General features: G+C 46.3%; 1 protein-coding gene across 8 annotated transcripts in view; it reads left to right on the top strand.

Annotated features, from left to right (window-relative positions):
• FLVCR2 (FLVCR heme transporter 2) overlaps nt 1–23,637 on the top strand; it is a 37,906-nt gene extending 14,269 nt beyond the window's left edge. Inside the window, exons 4-12 of one of the 8 annotated variants that reach the window (XR_005566593.1) lie at nt 4,414–4,481; nt 5,264–5,367; nt 12,073–12,183; nt 12,615–12,720; nt 13,203–13,314; nt 13,730–13,785; nt 16,721–16,817; nt 21,212–21,338; nt 22,308–23,637. Coding sequence is in view for 6 of the 8 variants with exons in the window: in XM_039389688.1 (XP_039245622.1) it covers nt 4,414–4,481; nt 5,264–5,367; nt 12,073–12,183; nt 12,615–12,720; nt 13,203–13,314; nt 13,730–13,785; nt 14,407–14,529 (680 nt within the window). In the remaining 2 variants the exon portion in view is untranslated. Of the gene's footprint in view, nt 1–4,413; nt 4,482–5,263; nt 5,368–6,044; nt 6,137–12,072; nt 12,184–12,614; nt 12,721–13,202; nt 13,315–13,729; nt 13,786–14,406; nt 14,730–16,692; nt 16,818–21,211; nt 21,339–22,307 lie in introns of those variants that run through there. The other 7 variants (XM_039389689.1, XM_027720044.2, XM_027720045.2 and 4 more) reach the window with 7 other exon arrangements.
• Nucleotides 23,638–24,015: the final 378 nt, after the last annotated feature.

Here is a 24,015-nt window from a genome sequence, read left to right on the forward strand (position 1 = left end):
TGCTGCTTGCTTCTCTTTAGCAGTCTCAGTCTGTTTCTCTGAGGGCAATGTACTGTGTTGAATCTATTCCCTGATGCTGAATTGGCATATGGAACAGTGTTTTTCTCTTTAACAGAAAGGCCATTGTAGTCTCTGCCTGGCTGCATAATAAGTTATACTGTAGCCAGCTAGTCTGCAGGGAGCTGTGTCCTTACTCTTCCTACTGTCTTGCTATGGAAGCTCCTCAGGTAGAAAGTTAAATATTGCTGAAAGTTCTACCATTATGCCAGCAATTGTATCTGAAGGACCTGGCGGATGAGTAACCAGGTTGGAGAGAATGAGATAGTGGCTTTGTACCTTCTGAGGGTGCTAATGGTCTTTGGGGTTGTTGAATTCTATGCTTCTTTCCTTCTCAGTGCAATAGACTTCTAGAAATGCCCCTCTCAGATTGCTCTTAAACTCCACTGGTTTGCATTGCAGCTGCTTGTTTTGGCTTTTTTTTCCCCCCCCATAGCACACAATGCCCTCTCAGAAAGTGAAGACAGAAAAAATTGTCAGGCAGACTGTGTCTGAAGTTGGATTGTGCCATCTGCACAGTACACAGTTATGCTTCAGGGAAAGGGAAGGTGAAAGCATTTATTTTGATAGGCAACGAGTCCTAGAGGAGAGAGGAGGGGTCTCAGTACAGAAGAGCATGTTTAGAATCTGATCGTCCTGGATAATTCCCTTCCGGCAGTCACAAACAATGTGGAAAAGCTGTTTCAGTGGCTCATAATTTATTTTTTCTTCCTGCTGGTCTGTGCATTTATTCTGTTCCTCTTTGTGTCAGCGTCATGTCAATCTACAGCTTGACTTGAGATGGTGACTGTTGCTCAGAGAGGGAACTATGCAGTGAAACTTTTTTTTAAACTTCTCTGGCTTTAAAATGGGGACAGTTTTTCCTACTTAAGTCAAAAATTATGTTGGCCAAGATTTAAGACATCTGCAGCCACATGAGTGCAACTGAATCATCCTGCCTAGCTAACACAAAGATACCTGCAGCCTTTCAGCTTCTGTGTTAACACAGCATATGCCAGGGGAGGGAGGGGGATACCTGCTGCTTTTTCATCTCCCCTGGCTGTAGAAAGAATGGGGACCCTTCCATGATGCCAGGTCAGAACAGGTCTGCAGACCTCTAAGGTCTTGATATTACTAGCAGCTGTCATTTCCTTTCCTGTGGTAAGACTTGCAGTGCTGGAAACATTGGTGCCACTGCCTCTGTGTCAGTACTAGTGAACTGTTTTTGAGGAAAGCCCTCAGATAGCCTTTTCCTAAGGCTGCTGACATTGCTTCCATGAAGCTGAGGCATAACATGGAATGGACATTAAGAAATGTCCGAGTTTGTTGAGTTGGGCTCTGCATTTGAGAGCATGTTGCTACTGGGAGGCAGTAGGCAGGAAAGGGTGGGAAAGGCTGGTAAAGTGGGAGTGGTGAGACAGTCTCAAAGCATCAAGGTTTGGAAGGGTGATGGGGCAGCGAGGAGGAGGCAGGGCAGCAAGATCTGCATAAGGAACCATTGTCCTGCAGGCTTACATGGGTGAAGACAAGAAAACCGGGAGTCTGGCATGTAAGCAATAGGCTGCTTACCTACGGAAGACCTGGGTTCTAGTCTGAGGCTTAATAAGGGCTCCTTTTGGAGCCATAGGCAATAAAGTTCCCCATTCTGGCCTCTATAAAATAGAGGAGACACTGTGAGGTCTCAAAAATGCTATTCTACAGCACATTACAAGCAAACCATGGTAACTAGCTAATGAATCAGGTGGGGGTGGACCTTCAGATGTCCTGCTCCCAGCTACTAGTTCTGATTTTCCTCATCTGCGTGGGCAAATGGCCACTGCCCTGTTGGAAACAACCGTTGCCTGTTTTATGGGCGTTCAAACAGCTGTAATTCTCGGTGAAACTTCACGGAGCAGCTGTGACATATAAAGTGCCTACAGCTTTTGCCAACCCTCGCATATGCAAATTTGGCACACTGTCTTGATTCTTAGAATATTTTGCCTGACTGTGGTGCCAAGTGTTGCTGCCAACTCTGCATTACTTTCTGCCCAGCTTGGAAGTAGGGGCCCTTCTCAGTCTTGGAAATCATATGCATCACAGAGCTGCTGTGAAGCTTTTGTACTGACAGCATCAACTACCAGAGCAGCATCTGTCTATTTTCACAAGGCTGCTGTCCTCTTGGCTGGGTGAGAAGTAGAGGTGCACAAATGACTGGTCTATGTTCACGCCCAGCTTTGAAGTGAAGTAGCGAAGGGACTGTGCTGATCTGCCATACTCCCATGTCCTGGCAGTGCAGTTTGTGATGTCTCCTAATGAGTGGGGTGATCCAGAGGTGGAGATAGGATGAAGCTGAATTACGGTCTCTAGAACTGTTTTGCTACGGCAAAGTGTTGCAAAGAGACAGCTTTCAAGGCTAGAGGGCGCCTCCTTGCTGTGAGATCTCCAACTGTTCTCCCCCATCTCTGCTGGCTCTGCTGGCGTTTCCGACCTTCTCAAGTAACTCTTGGAAAGCATTGGCTAGATTCCTCCTGCCTTAAGAGCATGTCACTCAACTTACTAGCCTCTCCTGTAACCTTCTGACACGTGGTTTTGGAGCAGGAAGCATTGTCACAGGCACTTGGCTTATTTAGGATCACTTGAATGAGAGTTTTCATCTGTTCTGTGTGCCATAAAACTGGGGAGTGACCTTTGCTTAATCATAGGGTGGTTTGAGTTGGAAGGGACCTTAACGATCATCTAGTTCTAACTCCCATGCCGTGAGCAGGGACACCTTCCACTACACTGGATTGCTCAGAGCCCCGTCTAGTGTGGCCTTGAACACTTCCAGGGATGGGGCATCCACAACTTCTTTGGGCAATCTGTTCCAGTCCCTCACCACCCTCACAATAAATTATAATGGTGTGTAAAGGAAGTGTGATGTCCCCTTCAGCTGCCAATCCCAGCTGCCAATCTTGTGGCTCCTCATAGTACTCCATGAGCTGTGCAGTGCAACGGGTATTCAGTGTTTAGTGGAAGACTGGGCTAGGTGCAGAATTGCTGAGTAATTAAGGATCAGGGGAGCTAGAGGACTTCAGAGTTAGGGGAGCTCAGGGGTTTGTTCCCTGTGTTAATGCTCTGCCTGCTAGACTGCACTTCTGTGTCATGTATTGTGAGTTTCTGCTTTTAGCTGAGGCTGAAAGAGGAAAAGTAGGAAGTGGGAACTTGACACATATCTGTTCTGTGAGGATTTCAGGCATCTGTCCCAGACTTTTTAAAACCGTGCCTCCTTATGGAGCCCGTAGATGTGTGAGCTGCAGTGGTGAAATCTGTGTCCCCCATCCCACCCCCCTACTTCAGGATCACTGAAGCCTTGAAGAGAAACTAACTGCAAGTGTAAATGACTTTCTGAGAAGAAAGTTGTGCTGACTGTTACAGACCTCATCCACCTGGTGAAGGTTTCTCAGTATCACCCAAGGTGAGAGTGTAGCCACTGCAGTACTGCTGATTCAGTGCACGTGCGTATGTTCTTGCCTACTCTTAGCAAAGCGCTTGGATTTTGTGCCCTTTTGAGAAGGCATTTAACCAAAGAGAGTTGCATGTAAGCTGAAGCAGTGTGTCTCAATGGGGCTTGACCAGTATCACCCCAACAGTTTCATTCTCACCTTGGGTGATACTGAGAAACCTTCACCAGCTGGCCGATGCGTGTAACAGTTAATCTAACTTCCCTTTCAGAAATACAATTACTTTCATGGTTGGGTTTTTTTCAGGCCTCAGTGATATCTTTTAAAATGCAAGATTTTCCCATGCAGACACACACATAGCAGGTGCCTGGGGGTAGTGCTGTCTGTGCTTCACTATCGGCTCTGCTTCTGCTTGCCTTCTGCTGTTTCTTGGCTTGGAGAGAATATTTTTTTACTGGCTGTCAGCAGGGAGAATGCTATCAGGCTCTTCTCTGGAAGGAAAATGCTCAGGTCAATGACACTGTTGTTAATTGAATCCCGGGTCCTTGTTAAAGGTGTGATGCTGAGGCAGGTGCTTTTCTAGTATTCTGATTTGGCTGGGGGGGGAAGGAGAAAACTCCAGTGCTAAAGATGGATCTGGATGTGAGGAAGGGTTGAGACCCCATGAGGGACTTGCAAGACCTTTCAGTACCAGAAATGTGCACAGCCCTTCCTCTAGCTGCTAAGGTAAGAACCATCCTGAAACTGCACGGTGCTTCCTCCTGCATGCTGAGGCCTGAATGTCTGCATTTCTTTCAGTATTCTAATGTCTAGCCACTCTGGCTGAGTCTCCTGAGACTCTGCAGCCTTGTACTAGATTGATGCTCCCAAAGATTCCTCTCTCTGCTTTTCTACCCTTCCACAACCCAGCAGGAGAGTAGCAGGCTCTGAATGTGCTGCATTTTTATCCCCCTCTTAGGTCTGAATGCAGGTTGTTTCTACGCCCTGTCCACTCTGCTGAACCGCATGGTGATCCACCACTACCCAGTAAGTGTATCCAACCCTCGTGGTCCTCTGATGTTTGCTGTTGTCTAGCACTGGCTGCCAAAGGAGAGTCTGTGAGAAATGCGATGTCACAGCACTTCTGGCTGGCTCTGGCACACGTTGGCTGGCTGGAAAGAGAGCATTGGTTCCTTTTTCTCTTTTACACCACCCCATGCAAAAGCTAGTGAGCTCTAGCAAAGACAGCTCCTTTGCACCCTGAATGAAAGTGTTTACTTCTGAGAAAATCTTCCAGCAACTGACTCCCCTTGTTCCTGATTATGATTTCTGCTAAGACATCTGTTCCAGGAGGCTGCCCACACTGGTGCTCTGGTGGCAGAAGAGTGGAGTGCTTCAGTACCTGAGCTACTGTAGAGCTTACTGCTGGTGCTGTATGCCAGAGAGCTCCTTTCTGTGCTGCCTTATAGTAGGTCCTAATATTTCCTAGTCAATCTGGCCCAAATCCTAACTCCAGAGAGCAAGCTTCATAGGGTTTATGCTGACTCCTCTAAAAGTATCTGTTCATGCTGGCCAGTGCACACCTTTTTCTCTGGGCTGGCTCAGAGAGAAGTGCCAAACCACTTTTCTTACTGGACTAGAATACACTGGCTCATAGTGGGCCCAAAAGTGTTCTTGCAAAGGGTACTTCTGGTTATTGTGTTACCAGCAGAAAACATGTAGGGAGCTAACTTTGATGTCTCTTCTTCTCTGGGTTTTCTGCATTTTGCTTTTTGTTGGCTATGACTTAGCTCCTGCATTTGTGTGAGTGTGTGTGTGTCTCATCACAGGGGGAGGAGGTGAATGCTGGCAGGATTGGACTCACCATTATAGTGTCGGGGACAGTTGGGGCTCTGATCTCCGGCATCTGGTTGGACAGAACCAAAACCTACAAGTAAGTCCCTTGTTTGCCTCTGTGTCCCTGGTGACTGTGCTCTTCCCCCATACTGTGTGAGTCTGGGGGCACAATATTTGGGAGGATTTGTAGGGAAAAATATGGTTCTTCAAAATCCAGTTAGTCTAAAGTGAAGTTTGGAGCTGTGTGTTAGTCTGTACTGGGCCCATACAGTGACCTTAGGGAAACATAGGGAGAGGGTGAGGTGGCCCAGCAGCTGCTTTGTTAGGGATGAGAGAGTTCTTGACGCAAGTAAAATCAAGACAGTACCGGACCATTTCTCAGCCCTTACAAACCAGCTTCTGTGAATCTTTGTCCAGCTTAATAAAAGGCACATTGAATCCAGTGCCCAGAGGCATTGTGTGAGGGTGCGTTGCTGTATTTAGGGCAGGCATAAGGGTTATTGGGGTTGCTGGTGGATTATTCTGAGTTTGCTGCCTGGCGGGTTGGGAAGGCAGGTCTGGCCAGCATACCCTGCCATATGCAAAGAGACGGTTAAGTCTTTGCTTGTCCTGCAGCTCCCAGTCCTCAGGCACTCAGATCTCATTGGCAGACCTCTGTAGGATACCCCATGGAATGTAGAGAGCCTCTCGTGTCTTACATTGGGGTCCATGTAATCAGCTTTTTGGTTTCTCTGCTGTCTTTGAGAACTGTGCTATAACCTGTTGTCTGAGCAGGTTGGTGAGACGGGGCTTTACTGGTGATGTGCTGGTGAAGGCAGTTGAAGGCAGTTTTGGAGTTCTTTTCTTTGCAGCAGCTTTTCATCTGGGTGAGTCCTACTGCCATTATCCTACCTGGTGTCTTGGTTCAGAAAAGCACATTCTCATTGTAGACAGCTTAGATTAATCTGGCTAGCTGTGGGTTTGCAACTTCTGAAGTGGCTTCTGGCCCTAGCTGTAAACTACAGGGATCAAAAATAGATAGAAAATTGGCTTCTCTAATAAGAAAGAATGGTTGGTGAGAACTCCTGGGTCATAGGAAAGAGGACTAGATGACTAATACGAAGACCGGCAGGTTGATTGTTGCTGTTTCTAGATGGTTGTGTGGCACTGAGTTCTCATTTGTCAGTCCTGAGACATAGAAACACAACTGTTGGAACTATTAGAACTGCACTAGCTAACCATTCAACGTAACTTGTGTCTCTTTCCAGCCCAGGGCTAGTGGTAAGGTAGCCTCAGCTGGGACTGGATGATCTTCCTGATTCTCCGTAAGTGAGGGTAGGTTGCGTCACAGAAGCCTGAAGAGCTTTGTCACTCACCAGGCAGAGCTGGGACTTGAAATTTGGCAGAATGGGTGAGGGGAAAAATCCACAAATCCTGTATTTGTTCCATGTCCCCTGCTTCCATGGAGGGACCACGTAAGTAGGCAGAGCTGGCTGACAGTGCAGAAAAATAGGACTATGCCACCCATGGAATTTATCCTACAGACCCCAGGGACTATCTGGGGATAGATTTAGCCTTAGGTGAGGAAAAGCACTACTAAGAATTTGTTCTCCACTGCAGCCCACAAAATGGAATTCTGTGAAACTAGCAAATTTTTTTTCGGAGTGCTACATAGAGTCTTTATTTAGCCCCATTTAAAAGTCTATTTAAAAAAACTGTCAAGATGCCAGATGTTCTAGGTAGGTACCCTCCCCCTTCCCTCCGTTTCTGAGATAGTGTCAAGAATGAAGTGGTAAGCACATGAAAATCAGGAAAAAGAGATATCAAGTCCTTTTTTTAGTCAGCTTGGAGAGAGAGGGAAGCAAATGAATGGGATCCAGCTGTGATTGAGGGGAGCAGGGGAAGGTTAATAACAAAAGGAATTGCAGAGCTCTACATGTGTGTTTGATCTTTACTGTACCATCAGCAGTTCCTTGAAAGGGCGAAGCTGTGCTAAGTCAGGCTTTCCCCATCTGTCATGCTTGAGCACCAAATGGCCTTTCATTCTTGCTCTTATTTGGCAGGCAAATCCCTGCAGCAGCCCCTGCACCATTCTTGCTTTTGGAATTAGCAGGCACAAATTTGGTCAATAAAAATAAATACGTTAGTTACGTAGTGATGAGTGAGCAGTGCCAGAACTAGGGTTGTTTCTGGTGTTATGGCTTGTTAAGAGCAGCCCACCTCTTCAAAAGAACACGTTTTAGAATCATTGAATAATTTAGGAAAAGATTTTTAAAGTTTTGACATAAAGTTAAATGAGGCTCCATGTGCATCCTTCAGGTTCCTGGCTCAGAGGAGGGATGGCGTTGTGACACCTGGGGACTGCTGGGTGTATTGCTATTTGTAGGGGAGTCTGACTTGAAATGAAGTATTTGGGGACTGAATTAATCATCACTTCTCTTTGGCCATGCTTTGGTTTTAAGTGCAGTGTTCCCATGGCCTCACATCCAGCTGGTTGCAGTCAGCACTCTCCGCTTTCATTGCTGCATCTCTATAAGGCAAGACGTCAGAAATATCCATCTCTCCATTGACGAGGCAGAGGACCCCAAGTGGTGTTTTAAACTTAGATCTGTACAGGTCCAAAGTGCATTAAAATGTGGGGGAGGGAGGAAAGACTTACATAATGGAGAATGGGGCACTTGGATCTCTTCCACTGAAAGGTGAATGATCTCTCTCAGCCCAACCTGACCAGCAATTTGAGCCTTCTTGTTGTAGCCCTTTCCCAGGTTAGTCCTTATGTAGTGCTTATGTCTTCGCCCTGTCCTGCCATGTGTTTTATATAAACAATTTACCAATGCTGTCCATTTTTGTGACCTTTATACAGGAAGAAAGTGGCATAAAACCAAGTGCTAAAGAATGAGGGGGTGGTGAAAACGAAACCAGCCTTCTCCAATTTGTCTCTTCTCCGGCATTTGACACCTCAGTGTCTTCAGCAATGAGATTCTTCTGGAAGCACAGGGACAAGGCCTTTGTTCAGGGTCTTGCGCAGCCTGGAATGTGCTGTCCTCATGGCAAAGCCTGTGGAGGCCATCTGTCATCCCAGTCTGTACAGCAGAGCATTCTGGAGCTGCACACAACATCCCAGTGAGCAGCTAAAACTGTTGCACGTGGCTGTGACCTCTACCCCCTCCCTCCCTGAGCTTGTTCATTTGTTGCTTCAGACGTTGCTTGACTTGTGTTTTTGCAGCTGCAGTCAGTCCCCTGTGAGTCTGGTCCTGTCACTTTGGCTTTCCTCATCCAAGTGACCCTCTGAGACAAGGCTGGGCTGGGCCATGCCCATTGCATATTCTGAGGCTTCCTCTGGAGTTGACTGAACAGCAGGAGTTGTTCTTCATTGCAGTCCTGTTCCCTGCTCATGCTGGCCCTGTCTGGCTTTTTTCCCCCAAGGTCTCTCTTTTCTCACAATCCCTTGCGTGAGCTCTTTAATTTGCCTCTTCAGAAGGGTAGGGAATGTGACTGGGAGGGCAGATGAGTGTCAGGGCAGGTTAGGTTCATCTAAGTGACAAGCATGTTGGCTCCTTCACAGATCTTCCTCTGACTGCCACAGAGACTTGGCACCAGTGCCTTTGGAGCAATGCTTCCGCATGGGTGCGCGGGGCTTCATTCCCAAACCCCAGAGCACAGAGCTGGATTAACCCCAGCTTTCCTAAGGTGATGTAGCAGGATGCCTAACTTCCTAACTTGTACACACTGCACTAGGCAGCCTGGTAAGTAGGCTGTGAGTTTTCCAGACAATAATAATGAGTCTCTATGAAGCCATCATGAGAACAGGTTGCTAAAAACACCAGAATGCAGTGCCAATGTCCTCTGTGAATCTGCTTCTCCTTTGTGCTTTTCTCTCTCCCATAAGATTTATGGCTATGATAAGAGGCTTATTAAGCTAAACTGGCATTCTTCCCATCTCCTAGTGCCCCCAGAGTCACAGAGCATTCTTGTCTTCTAGTGACAAAGGCCACTTCCTGAGAAACACCCTGCCTCGCTGTCTTTCCCCGGTGGTTTCTTTGTTTCCCTCTTCACCAGTGTCTGCCAGTATTTCAGTTAAACCCTCTTAAAATTTTTGGGTCTTGCTTGGACTGTTGAGTACTAAAAATCTCCTTTTTTGTCATCAGTGGTATGCTCGGGGGAGCAAGGTCTTGCTAAAGTCTGGTCCAGCAGAAGTCTGCTTGTGTGCTTAAGGCTGTTTTCTGCAGCAGGACTTGCATCCAGGGCTGTCTGTTCAGCTCCTGTGGGCGGCTGTCCTGAGCAGGCAGCGCTCAGGCGAGTGGCCTCAGGGCACTTCCCGGTCTGTGATTCCCACAGCACTCAAGCCTGTGGTCTTGTTTTTTCACAAGGGTCTGTTGATACATTTTATCCTTCTGCAGCCTAATGATTCAGGGAGGTCAGTGAGGAAAACTCTAGTCCCCTAGATCCAGCTAATGTGCGCTAGATGAGGTACCCATGGCAAGATCAGTTTGCTGTGTTGTGCCCCCCGTTTACTTCTGCAGTTTCAGTGGAGAACACCTTCAAGAGCTGTCTGCTTCTGTGAGCCTGCCTGTTTTAGTTCTCAGTGGAGCACTGTATGTTCTGGGAACTTCTTTCTTGCACCTTGACTAATGACATAGCACTAATGTGAAACAAAGTCCCAACCACATCCGGTCACTATCTTGTTCATCACCTTTGCTTGGAGATGAGCGGCAAAGTGCAACTCTTGGCAACTGTCATGACACAGAATCAGATACAAATCACATGGAATACTTGAATCATAAGCGTGGGAAACTGAGTGAGATGTTGTGTGACTATCCTAAGACCTGTGCACTGAGCCAAAAACGGGCTGTGGGGAGAAAAAAAAAACAAAACAAAACCCCAGCTGAGTGTCGCTGCTGGCAGCAACTAAACTTCTTAGGGCCACAGCCACCTCTTGGAGGCCTGCACTGTATTTTAGCACTGCTGTGTATTTTACTACTGCTGTGTAGTTTGGAGACTCCTGTTTATGGAAGGAGCACCCAGTTCAAGCTTGGTCTGTGTAGCCCAAGCACAGAGCTCTAATTCTAGCTTTGAGGTCTTTTCCTAATCATCTCTTTTCTCCATGGCTGCTTGTTAAGGCTTGGGAGACATAAGAACTCACGGGAGATACCTGAGGAACCTGTATTGAGCAGAAAAAGGCTTTTACTCATATCTCTTGGACTTTCTGGGGCTGCTCTCTGATTGCTCAGTCAATCTTTTAGCTCTTCTTCTACAGCCTCCAGGCTGTGTGCCAGCCATGTAGCAGCTCTCTGCAGTGAATTATAACAGAAGTAAGCCATCCCTTTATTCCACCTTCACAGATGACTTTTTTCCTCTGAAAACATTGGAAAGAATGTATTCTGGAGGTTAAGGGATTTAACTACTCCTTTGATACACAACAACATTACTTGTCACAGCAAAATGTTTAGCCTTTCAATACATTAAATGTGTCTGGTGAACCTTTGTAAGTATGGATCAATAGCTGAAGCCTGAAATTAGCTTCTAAGGCCTGTATTTGGATAAGAATTGACATATGAGTATGACCCCACTGACTGCAGTCATTGCAGCAGTGAGGGAGGACAGAACCTTAGCTAGAACAGTCTGGATTTATCTGTAGTAATTCAGTGTACTGGAAACATTTTATTACCCATTATAATACTGGCTGCCCACTTGGGGTTGGAGTTTTGGCAGTGATCATTTGCATTAAAAAGGAAAAGTGAAAATAGTTTGAGTTTTAGTTTCTTCAGTAGAATTCTAGGAACTGGTATCAAACACATTCTTTGATGGATTAAGACTAAAATTTGGTTGAAAGTAAACAAGCAGCTCATGGTTATACCTTTAACTTCTTCCTAAAAGACAGTGGTAAAAAGGTTCTATTAACTCTGATATCTGTTCGACTATCAAAATCCTGGTGGAATTTGAGTCAGGTAAAGGATACTCCTTTCCCTCCTAAAAACTATGTACTATGAAAAGTTACTAGCTGCCTCTTGTACTAAACAGAGCCTTAGTCTTTTTGATGTGGGAAGGCTTTTCTTGGTGTTTAGTCAGGGATGACAATTGCTAAACGTTTTGAATTTTTTAAAGCTGGCCTGGACTGCTGCATGTGTCTCACAGTACTGAGTCCACTGATGATCCTCACGTGGCCTGGCTGCAGGTTTGGCTGTTCCCAGGATCTGCCTGGCATGCTTCCTGAGCACAAGGTCTCTTTGTCTCCTCTGCACAGAGACAAGAGCTTGTGGCTCAGCTGCGATTGGCTGTGGAACTAGCACTGTCCCGTGGCTTGAGGATGAGGCTGTGAGGGCAACCCAGCTTGCACATCACCTCTCCAAATACAGCAGGCAGTTTAAACAACAGAAGGGAGCAGCAATTAAGCTGTTTTGGACAGCACTGAAAAATATATGGCCATAAGACTGCAGTAGTGTTGACATCTCTTTTGCTTTTCCTGCTTGAGAGGGCTCCATCTCCTTGGCTCCTGTGTGTTCAACTGGTTGTAGTACAAATGGTGCCCAAGAAAGATTAGTGATTGTTTTATTTGGCTTTTGTTCTCCCCGTCAAGTGGCATGTACAGGACATGACAAGGCACCTGTCAGCCCATGGTAGGATTTTCCTTCTACTGCCCTGCTGTGTGCACAGGTCCTTTCATGCTCTCTGTCAGTCCAGTTCCTCTGTCTGGTAGGAATGGCGAGAGAGCTGTACAACTTTTTAAAATTTCTTTTTTAACCATGTGCTACAAGCTATACCAAGATCTGTGGGCAAAAAGGAGGACTGGATTAAATGAAAACCTGACTGCTTTTTCTTGCAGACAGACAACACTAGTCGTCTATATCATGTCTCTAGTGGGAATGATAATCTACACCTTCACTCTGAGCCTAGGCCATCTCTGGGTGGTCTTTGTGACTGCTGGCACGCTGGGGTAAGTTCATGTGCAGGTTGCTTTCCTCGACACGCTAGGGGATGAGCAGGGAGGCCAAGCTGATGGTGTGGGAGGGACTGGGGAGAGACATAGCATGGGCATGGCTCCTGCATGGTTTAAGGAAAAAATTATCTGCTCTTCCCATCTCTCACTTGTATGGTATGTGTTTCATTAGAGTCAGGGACGTTATTGTGACCCTGCTCAGCTGCATCTGCCTTAATTGTTCCAGGCAATCAAGTGGAAACATTTGGAAAGCCAGGGATACTGCAGCCCAATAGATGACCAATGGACAAGAACGAAAAGCATGTCTGCCTAAGTGGCTGTTTGACCGTGCTGGGGGTGATGCCCCTTAGAGCTATGGGCCATAGTCTGCCTCTTCAGTCTTCCTTCTGACAGTTGCTGAGTCTTCCTTTCTGTGTGCTTCTTTACAGTTTTTTCATGACAGGATACCTTCCCCTGGGCTTTGAGTTTGCTGCAGAGTTGACATACCCAGAATCAGAAGGAACATCATCAGGGCTCCTTAATGTCTCAGCACAGGTAAGTGCGCTGTTTTCCCTTTGCTTGCCTCTTTTTAGGCAGAGATTAAATTGTAGTTCCAAGCCTTGACTTCTATTTCTTGTCCATTATTAGTGTAATGTACTGTAGATCTAAGCACCCTGAGACCTGGCTTTTTGATTTATGTTCCCCATAGCATTTCTCTAGTGACAAACAGAAACATTCTGTTTCTGTTTAAGAAAATCCATCAGGATGCCAGTCGCCCTTGCCTTTTCCAACATTGCTCCTAACAGCCTAGGACCTGGCTCTTCTCCAGTGAGAGATGGGATTCCAGCCTTAAAGGTCATTTGTCATCCCATCAGTGGCAAGGAGGTGCCTCTGGATGTGTTTATAACCAAACTTTAGCCTCACTAGGGCAACTGTTTGACTGGCCTGTATGCTCTGATACTTTGGTAAAGCTGGGAAGCTGTTTGGGCTGCTTTATAATAGGAGTACAGCTGGACACTGGCTTTGTTTGTTTGTAGATTTTTGGTATTGCTTTCACCATTGGCCAAGGGCAAATCATGGATCGCTTTGGAACGAAGGCAGGAAACCTCTTTCTTTGTTCCTTCCTGTTCCTGGGGACCGTTATGACAGGTAATTAAAATTTTCAGTGTTCTTCTGCTCTGACTTTTACCCTTGAGCTTGGCATATGGTTGAAGGGCTTTTGTGTGCTGTGGTGTCTTCAGGAAAGGCCAGAACCCACACAGCAGTCCTGTAGCAATGCTGTTGTTCTTCTTTAAGCATCTGATCTGTGTTAAAAAGATCCAAGGCTTCTTGCTCTGGCTGCTGGTTGGGTTTCAAGGTTGCACCTCCTGCATGCTGCAATAAGGAATCTGTATCCTGCTTGTTTCAGAAGTGCTCTCAGCCTCATCCAGGAGAATGGTTTCCCTTGCTCACCATAACATAACAGAAGAGGCTTCTGCTACTCCTTTGAATCCTGGGGAAATTGCTTTGGTCTCTGCATGGTGACTTAACTGCCTTCACATCTCTCTTCCTCCCTCTGTTCCAGCATTCATTAAGGCTGATCTTCGAAGACAACAGGCCAATTTGGAAAATGAACACACAGTGAGTAAACCTCCCTTCAACCCCTGCTGTGTCCCTGTTACTAGCTCAGGACAACACGCAACCTCTCTCCTTTCTAGCAAAGGGTCTGGCTTGTGGGGAAGCTCCTTGTTGGCATTTTCAGACGGGTGGATGTAATCCCAGCACATCCAGCTGCTGAGGCCTGTGTTTGCTCACTGTTAATGTCACGCAGAATCTATAGGCTCTGGTCCTCTGGGAGTCTGCAGGGCTTCACACATTTTTGTATTGGCTGGAACCAGATGTAGGGCAGTGCTGTACTCACTTCTCTCCCCTGAAAATGTGTTGAGCCCTTCAGTGCTTTGCCCTTTTTTAGAGCTGATTAACTATTATTCTAGGCCCCTAGGGTTATTCTTCTTATTCTGCCATCAGCTGCCAAGTGGGGTTCAGTATATGTGACTGGAGGAAGCTGGGTTACAAAGCCCAAATGAGGGCTTGAGCAGCCTGGCTCCTTACACTTTGCAGAGTGCTGAGGACAAGGCTACTAGTTCATATCTGCTCACCAGAACTCGGGGTATGATGTCCCTGTGACATGCTGTGCAATAAATGCAGCTGTTTGCATGTGGGAGGGGGCCTCTAGTGAACTAATTGCACACATACTTTTAGAAGCTCTTTCTGCAGGGAAAGGGAGGAGACTGGTTGTTAGAGGCTATTTTCCTTAATCCTCCGGGCTCCTCTTCTACGACGTTATCAGAGATATCCACTCAATGTTCAGGAAGCCATCAGTGACCATGACTAGCAAAGTGTGTAAATCTCAGTTCTCTGCCAGCTGGAGTCAGCTCTATTCAGAAGACAGTGCTGCCCTCGTCCAGAGAATCTAACCAGTCCAGTCTGGAGAAAGACCAGAAGGTCCAAGAAGCAGGTCTTCTCTGACCAGCTGCTCAGGAAGGTGGATTTTCAATTACAAAATACATGCTTTTTGATTTTTATTTTGTTTTTATTTTTACTGAACTATCTGAGCACAAATGCAGAGGGTAAGGTGTATTGGGGAGGACCCGAGATATATAGACATGTGAAAAAACAGACACCGTAAGAACTCAATAAAGCAAATATTTATTATCAAGAGGTGGCCAACAAAACGAACAAAGCCAAAAGGGAGGAAGGAGGAGAGAAATAAGCCCCCAGCACGACTTTCTCAGTTACCCAGCTGTTGCCTATAAAGTTATCTTACCGACCTAGCATGCCTATAATTACCCATAGCAGAAGCTGCATCCTTGGAGAGTCAGTAAGTTCACAAAACTGGCAGGCGTCCCCGCCAAAAGGCAACGTTGTCCTTGGTGTGAAGTTAGCTCCCATCAAGAAAGCGCCATCTGCTTTTTATACAGTTAATTGAGTGGCCACAACCTCCCAGGTGTGGCCAGCACCGCCCAGCCAGAGGCCCTCAGTCCCACCACCTCCCGGGTATGTAAGTGCATCTCTTCTGCGCACGCGTGAGAACTTCGGAAATCCCCTGACGCACGCGCAGTATGTTTTGGGGGTCTTTCTTAATTGAGTCTGGGGGCGAGCCTTCCTCATCTTCTTCCCCACTTTCTCCTCCAAGTGCCCTTGGAGGACAACTAGCCGATCACAGAACGCCAATTAAAACAGTTTATACAAGAAGCTCTCTTCAAGGACAACTTTCCCGTTTATCAGTGCTTGTTTTCCCATAACTTGGCAGGAAAAGAATAGACTGTCACAGGTGGCTGGGCCAAACACAGACCAAAAGTATCAGCATAAATTCACCCTGGTACAGTAGGGTAAGGGAGTTCATGCTACCTTGAGTAGTTCTTGTACCTATAATTCTAGACTAGTTGGATGAAAAAAGGCTGTACAACTTATCCAATTTGGATATAGGAGTCCCCTCCCCCCCATTGCAATAAGTAAAACATTATTTCTTCTTCTTTTTCTGCTCTGAGGCTTACAACTTTGGTTGATTTTAGCAGTGGTGAGCATCATGGTCTACAGGACCAAGCTAGAAGACAACTGCTCTCCCAGAATCCTGGTGTGAATGCAGCTAACTGGAACACACTTAGCTAAGTTGAGCTGGAGTAAAGACCAGTCTGTTTTGATACACACCCAATTGCTTGTATCCTTCCATTAACTGTTCTGAAGTCAAAGGCAGAAGATGAATTGTAAGGCCAAACCATCCTCTGCAAGCCCTAGGGCAGCAGGGCTGTAATGAGAGGTGCTGGTGGCATGGTGAATTAATTCATAACATGTATGTGGAAGGCCCAGGAATGGACCCAAGGTCATTTGGCAGTGAAGGTGATGCCTACTAGTACTAAGGTCCTTTCTGTTTGTCAGACATTTCTCTCACCAGACAAATTGTACATTTTTGCTTAAGCCATTTTTAGTATAAATCTTTTCAGTCTAAATACTATTGTAAGAGCTTGCTGCTGGAGGGGGGAGAGCACTGAAACCAGAGCAAAGGTGGCACAGGTGTCATTTTTATAATCCTAAAAGCCTCCAGAACTGAGAGTAGAAAGAACCAGAGGGATGTGTGTGAGGTAACAGGTCTCAGTCAGTCAAGACTCCTTCCCCTGAGAGTCATGCTTTGAGGAAGTCATGATGGACACCCTCCACAGTCTCAAATGTGGCCTCCACATGGCTGAGCTCACCTGGCTACTTCTCAAGCTTAACAACCAACCACAAGTGCTCAACCAACTGAAGGTAGGCTGAATCTGGTGTTTGGCACTTAAATGGATGGCTCAGCCAGGGATCAGCCAGCTGGGCTTTGGCATTGTGTGCTGCTTTTGTGGAGAGTTCTGATGGAGTAAGGTATTGGAGCTTTTCTATGTGGCACAGCTGCCTTACACATGCTTGGGTGATTTTACTGGTTTTTTCCTTTGCCTGTTTCTCTTTCTTATTTTGCCCCACTTTCATTTCCTTCCCTACTTGCCTCCATATTTTCAGGGATGGTGACTTGTGACTGTTGTTACAGAGACTCCAAGGCAGCAATCAGATCATGGATTATGGGACTGTAGCTTGTAACTGTAACCCATCAATTCCCACTCCTGCTCACTAGTTTATACACCAAGGTAGGAAAATTGCACTAATCTACTTCTCTGAACACTCACGGGGTGGCACAGGCACCAAGCCAATGGCACTTCTGGGGTGACAGCAATGGCCATAGAGTATCAAGAATCTTTCTGGCCTTCTCAGGTACTCATCTGAGAGGAAAGACAAGACAGCATCCAAGGACATAGTGCAGATCCCACCAGACTCATGTCAGATAGAGTCATAGAGATTCAAATAGGTGCAGCGAGGCAAAGCCTGGTGCTGGGTTAAATGGAGAACTGAATTATCAGTCAGTTCTTGGGGAGAGGAGGTGCAGACTTTGGCAGACTCTTCTTTGACGTTACTTTTACAGTCCAGTTTCTTGGCTGGAGGTGATATAAGGAACCCTGTAGAGAGTGGGCTTTGATCGCAGCCAAGGTGCATGGCCAACTTCAAGAAGGAAGTTTAAAAACATCTAGCAATAAGAGAGTCATTGGGTTCGTGCCATTTGGTATAAGAATTCCTGAAAATTTCAAAGCACTGTGCTTGCTGGTCTGTGAATCTCAGTGGCACTTGTCATTTGCTCAGCTCTTGCTTGGTGTGGTATGCTTTATTACTCACTGTCCCCTGCTTCACATGGCTGGCTGGTCTGCCAAGTTAACCTTGCTACCCTTTGCTTTTCAAGGTGTTTGTAGAGTGTGTGTGTCCCTTAGTGCCACAGCCAACAGGACTAACAGGCAAAAACAGAGTGAATCCATTGGGAAATCCAGACTTAATCCTGCTAAGACTAAGGGATGTGCTACAGGGACCATGAAGCTGCTATGCTTTGATGGAAGTGTAAGAGTCCCATGGGCAGGGAAAGATTTTTCTCCAGGCTGAGTGCTTCTGAAGTTGTCTCCATGCTGCAGTCTGGCAGTTTTAGCAGGGTGCATGTGTGGTATTGATTTGGGACCAAGTAGTTGAGGAGCTGTAGCTGCATGAGCTGGGCAAACCCACTTGGGGTATACTGGAACTTTTTCGATGGCTGAAGTTTATGTCATCGCCTTTGTCAGCAGACTTAGCTTGGTGCAGTTACCAGTGTTACCACTGACATCTCAGCTGCAAAACAGATACTGCAAGCAAAGCTCAAGTATTAGGCTCAGGTATTGATGCCCTGTGTCAAAACTGCTTCCATAAAGACTGGTCATCTTCATAGGAGACTCCCTTCTGAACAGAACAGAAGGCCCAGTATGCAGACTGGACCTACTTCTTAGGAAAGTCTGCTGCTTTCCTGGGGCCAAGGTTAAAGATGTGAAGAGAAAGCTTCCTCCCCTGGTACAACCCTCAGATTATTATCCATTATTGATTTTTCAATAATGCTGTGCAGCAATGAGGTCCCGACAAGTCCCAAGGAAAAGCAGATCCTGCTTGACTAACCTGATCTCCTTCTATGACAGGGCGACCCACTTAGTGGATGAGGGAAAGGCTGTGGATGTAGTCTACCTGGATTTAGTAAAGGCTTTGACACAGCATTTTCCTGGAGAAACTAGCTGCTCATGGCTTGGGTTGGTACAATGTTTTCTGGGTAGAAATGTGACCAGATGGCCGAGCCCAAAGAGTGGTGGTGAATGGAGTTGCATTCAGCTGGCACCCAGTCACTAGTGGTGTTCCCCAAGGCTCAGTATTGGGACCAGCCCTTTTTAATATCTTTATCAATGAACTGGACAAGGAGATCAAGCGCACCCTCAGTTTGCAGACAACACCAAGCTGGGCAGGAGCGTTGATCTTCTGGAAGGTAGGAAGGCTCTGCGTAGGGATCTGGACAGGCTGGATCCACGTGCTGAGGTCAACTGTATGAGATTCAACAAGATAAAGTGCAGAATCCTGCACTTGGGTCACAACCTTATGCAGTGCTACAGGCTTGGAGAAGAGTGGCTGGAAAGTTGCCTGTTGGAAAAGGACCTGGGGCTGTTGGTTGACTGCTGCTGAACATGAGCCAGCAGAGTGCCCAGGTGGCCAAGAAAGCCAGTGGCATTCAGGCTTGTGTCAGAAATAGTGTGGCCAGCAGGACTAGGGAAGGGATCATCCCCCTGTACTCAGTGAAGCTGCACCTCTTGTACTGTGTTCAGACAAGACAGACTGAGGTGCTGAAGCATGTCCAGAGAAGGGCAATGAAGCTGGTGAAGGGTCAGGAGTACAAGTCTTATGAGGAGCAGCTCAGGGAGCTGCGGGTGTTTAGCCTGGAGAAAAGGAGGCTCAAGGGAGACCTTTTTGCACTCTACAACTACATGAAAGGAGGTTGTAGCAAGGTGGGGGTTGGTCTCTTCTCCCAACTAACAGGTGACAGGACAAGAGGAAACATCAATTTGCTCCATGGGAAGTTTAGATTGGATATTAGGAAAAATTTCTGCACTGAAAAAGTTGTCAAGCACTGGAACAGGCTGCCCAGGGAAGAGGTTGCGTCACCATCCCTGGGGGTATTCATGAGACATGTAGATGTGGCACTTAGGGGGCACGGTTTAGTGGTGGATTTGGCAGTGCTGGGTTAATAGTTGAACTGGGTCATCTTAAGGTCTTTTCCAACCTAAACAATTCTGTGAATCTGTGGTTGTTGCAAGGAGAAGAGTGACATTTAAGAGTCAGTTGTGAGCTTCCAGATCATGCAGAGCCGTAGAGTTGTGCAGTCCTCACACTTCCCACTGAAGCACTGTACCATTGGCTGTGTAGCAGTTTGTCTTCTATCAGTGCCCTTATCTGCTAATGGTTATAATTGAACAGATGTTGCAGTTAGTAGATTAAATTAGCCTAATGGCATTGTGTACTCCTTGTCCTCTATTAATAAAACTGTAGTATGGTCCCAACAATCCTCTCACTTTTGTCTACCTCAGTTCCCAGAGCTCCATCTGGGTTAGCTTTCCAACCTCAGGACACTTGGATCAAGTGCCTATTTTACATGATAATGAGACTCTCTGTGTTCTACCTTTGTTGTAAGTGCATCTGAAGCGATTCCAACATTGTGCCTTAAGGTTTTGTAGTAGTGTCAGTTGATTCAGCACACACATTATACTCATTAATATACTGTGTACTGCCTGGGCTCATTTTCTCCTGGTTTCCAGCATCCATGCAAACCTTCTGTCATTGTTTCTTTGCGTTTTGAAAAAGCACTTTTGCTGATCTGCTACAGTTTGTTTTGATTTAGGATTGAATTATTCAAGTCTCAGGCTATGTTTGCTTGGAAATACTTTTTGGTTTCTTTTGACTTAGGATTGAATTGTTCAAGAAGAGTCTTAGGCTATGTTTGTTTGGAAATACTTTTAAGTTTTGAGGGCTTTTAGGAAAGCAGCTATCATTTAGAGTGCAGGATTCTAAAATGGCAGGACTGTCTTTTTGTTCAGACTGGGCTTTGCTAGGCCTCTTTGAAACTTGCAAATTTGATTAATGTGTGTTCAGGGCACTTGAGACTCCTGTCTGCCCATCTAATAGAGTAGTAGATAAATTGATTTTTGTGTGTGTGAGAAACATATTCTTGATAACAGAGGATAAGTCAGGACTCAATCAGTGCCAAATACCTTTTTTGCTGGTTGTATGTTTGCCTGGATGCAAAGATGCATCTGTTGGATTGCAGTGGAATACCCAAAAGCATGTTGCTTTTTCTTCCAAAGCCAGTGTGATTTAGAGGCTGGCTTAGGTCATTAGGACAAGCATCCACCCTCAGTAGCTTACTGGTTTCCCTCGGAAGCTGCACCATGCTCAGTCTCTAGTGAAATACTGCCAATAAAATAATGCTGGAATTTTGTGTAGCAGGCACAAACAATGTACCCATCCTCTGCTTTCCAAACTTCCCTCCTCCCTTTCATGTTTACTGTGTGGCAAATAGCCTTCTCCAACTGTCCCAAAGCCATAGGCAGGCCATCTCTGTGCCCTTTTCCACTACTGTGACTGCCAGCTATGAGAGCAGCCTTCCTTTCCTAAGGTGATGGAGCCTTGCAGACTGACTGATCTCCTAAAACTCTGCTTCTGTAACTCCACAGCAGGTCAGTGGTGCTCAGACACCAGAGGTTCTTGGGGAGCCTGTTCAGAGTTGCTAAAGTGCTTCCATAGTGCATTCTAGTGGAGTTTCCCAAGTCTAAATGCAGTTTTCGCCTTATTCCTAAGTGTAGCATTACAGCATGCATTCCCCTACCCCTCCTGCTTGTAGAAGTTACCTCTTTGCACTTCCTGGCTTTTGCTTCCCAGCTTTTGCTTCCAGACATGTCTTTGAAGCTTTCCTGATCTCACTCCTCTGCTTTGGGATATTGCTGCTGATCTCTATAAACCCTTTTCACCTGCAGTTTGTGTAAGAGCATACTCAAAATGAAACTGTTTCATATCTCTTGCTTCCATGCTGCCTGGACTTCTCTTGAACTGCACTGGCGATGTGATCCTCTTTCTCGTGCGCCTCTGACTTCTGCCTCAGATGTCAGTCTTACCCCACAGTGAGTAAATTCAGAGCCCAGGCTGCAGGAAGCTCCACATTCACCCTTACAAGTCTGCATGCCGTCTTCTGAATTGGTGGCAGCTGGGCAGAATCAGAACTCGGAGAGGTATCAGAAATCCCCTGGGAGAAGTCTCAGGTTTAATCCTAACATACCCCAGAAAGGCTCAGAAGAAGAGCTCATCAAGCTCCAGCCAGGAAGGCTGAACTGGAATTGTGACAGTGGTGGGAATTGGGCAGCAGTCTTTGTTTTCCTTGCTTTTCCCCTGGGAAATAACTACAGTTCCCTCCATCTTAAGGTTTCGAGTAATCAGGCTAGTTCTTCTACAGGATTTATGAAGAAAAAGAACTTGTGTATCTTTGCTCTCTAAGATATGAGTAAGGAACTTAGAAGGCATAACTCTGTGGAATTATCCCAGCCATAAATCCAAGCTGGGGATAGGGAAGAAGCAGGACCGAGGGTGCCAGCCCTGAATGGGCAATGTGAGTGGGGACAAAAAGACTTGAGGATGAGCAAACCAGCAATGTGTCTGGGAGTTGAGGCCTCACACATGCCAGAGGAAGGACACAGAGAAGCTATTTGTTGTGCTGAGCCTCCTGAGGATGCACAGGATGTGGGTTCTCTCTGGTGTTTGCACAGACACTGTGCTGCCTCATGGCATAGAGTTCCCAGTGCCTTCCCTTGCCCAGGGAATTGGCCCTACAATTCACTGCTTTGAGGCTGAGCTTGTGTCACAGTGAAGTGTTGTTGATGAGCTGGCTGTGAGGCTGGTACCACTGAAGGTATCAGCCCCACAGTGTATTAGCAGTGCTTTGAGGACTGCAGCAAGTAGCTTAATGGAAGTGAGACCCTTGCACTGCTCTGCTGCCCCAGTGACCCTTGTTTGGGCAGTCAAAGTGTCTGGAAAAGTAAGAGGGAACCAGTTGCACTCTCTGAGGATGGTGATTCTTCTTTGGGGATTTCTGCACACTAGCAGGGAGTTAAAAATTAGGCAGGCTCTGGCCAGCTGATGTCTCTGAAGCCTGAGTCTGGCCACCCAGGATCCTAACCATATTATTTTTTCTGTCTGACTTGCAGAAAGTGTTGCCAGAAGCTTACACTAATCCCATAGTTCTTGAGGAATCAAGGTTGTGAAATGGAGGGGTGGCAGAGCTGAGAGATGCAGCCCTCCTCATTCCCATCTTTGCTACCCGCACCACCCTCCTGTGACATGTGCCCCATGGTCGGGAGGAAGCATCAGGACAGGAGCCCAGTGAGCTGCTTCTGGAGAATGTGAAAGAGCAAAACAAGAAGGGCGTTGCTCTCTTCAGTTATACCTTTGCATCTTGCTATTTTAGAGACTTTGCTGCTTGGGAGAAAAAGTTGGGAAAACCCACTGTGTCTCACCCCATCCCACCATGTGTGCTTGGAAAAAGCACATGTGCTGAGAAAAGCCACAGTACCGGGCTAGCCCTGAGCACATGAGGGTGGCACGTTGCTTGTGGCTGTGCCTCCTCTCACAGGCAAACTGGGACATGAAATGCAGAAGCTGGACCACACTTTGTGAGTAGACCTGGAAGAGCTTTCAGCTAGGTCTCGGGAAGAGGGATTGCTCTGCCTCGGTGCCTGTGATCCTCTGTGTTGCACAGGTGATGGTGGAGGCCTCAGTACATCACCAGCAAGTGAAAAGCAGTGCATCAGTCACTGCCAGCTCTGTTTTTATTATTTGGCTTTCCCAGATGAAGCACTCTTAGTCTGGATAAACCTCTGCTCAGAATTCACTGGGGTTGGCCTGATGTCCCTATATATTAGGAGTAATTGAGAGATACCAATATGCCTCCTTCTACCTGGAGGCAAGACTAGTTCTGCAACCTAAGCCTAGCTCGTCACTACATTAGTAATATTAGTAATACATTAGTGAGTCAAACCACAAGTTTGACTGTCTTCCATCTTAATAAAAAAGTGCCTTTTGCATGTTTCAACAGTACATAGAAACTTTTGTGAAGTGTTATATTAAGAAAACCAGCCAAGGCTGTGTTGCTTTTCACAGCCATAGAGAGGGGTATGATGGGAATCCAGATTTGCTCCAGTGTAGAAGCTGCCCTCTTACCAGCATTTGTGTCTTATAGACACTACCCATCTGTATGCTGCTTATCTTCTAAACATAAATGCAGATCCTTACATCACTTCTCCTTCATTTGCAGCATCCCACCCCTGGTGGAGACATCAAGTGTCCTTAAATCACGCAGTTATTCATTTATCATTTGAAGGAGGGGACAAAAACTGCACTGAGGTGGAACAGTTAAAAATACTGCTCTCTGACATACCATTTTTGACAAAATATTTTTTGGGTGAAATTATAACAGTCTTTGATACATTGCATTTTGATACAGCCTGCCTGAGTTCAAGAAGTGTTTGGACAATGCTATCAGGTGTATGGTGTGATTCTTGGGGTGTCCTGCCCAAGGCCAGGTATTGGAATTGATGATCCTGATAGGTCCCTTCCAATTCAGCAGATTCTATGATTAAAGTCCTATCTTTGGTAGTTTGGGATTGAGGATGGGGGTTTAGAATGATTTTAAATAGAAGTTTTAATGTAAAAACATTGGAAGTGTACAATGAAACCTGACAGATTCATATTAAATATTTGAAACAATCTACATGTAGCTCTTTTAACAGGCTGAAATGTTTTGCAGAATGGAAAAATCATTTTTCTGCCCAGTGCTACTGCTGTGCTCTTTTCTTCCGTGTTTTTCCTCTCTTTCTTCTGCATGTGAATTGTCTTCCCAGCTAGGAGTTCCTGCTG

The sequence above is a fragment of the Pipra filicauda genome, unplaced genomic scaffold (assembly GCF_003945595.2).
Source record: "Pipra filicauda isolate LSUMZ 115617 unplaced genomic scaffold, ASM394559v2 scaffold75_size2874737_pilon, whole genome shotgun sequence".
Lineage (NCBI taxonomy): Eukaryota > Metazoa > Chordata > Aves > Passeriformes > Pipridae > Pipra > Pipra filicauda.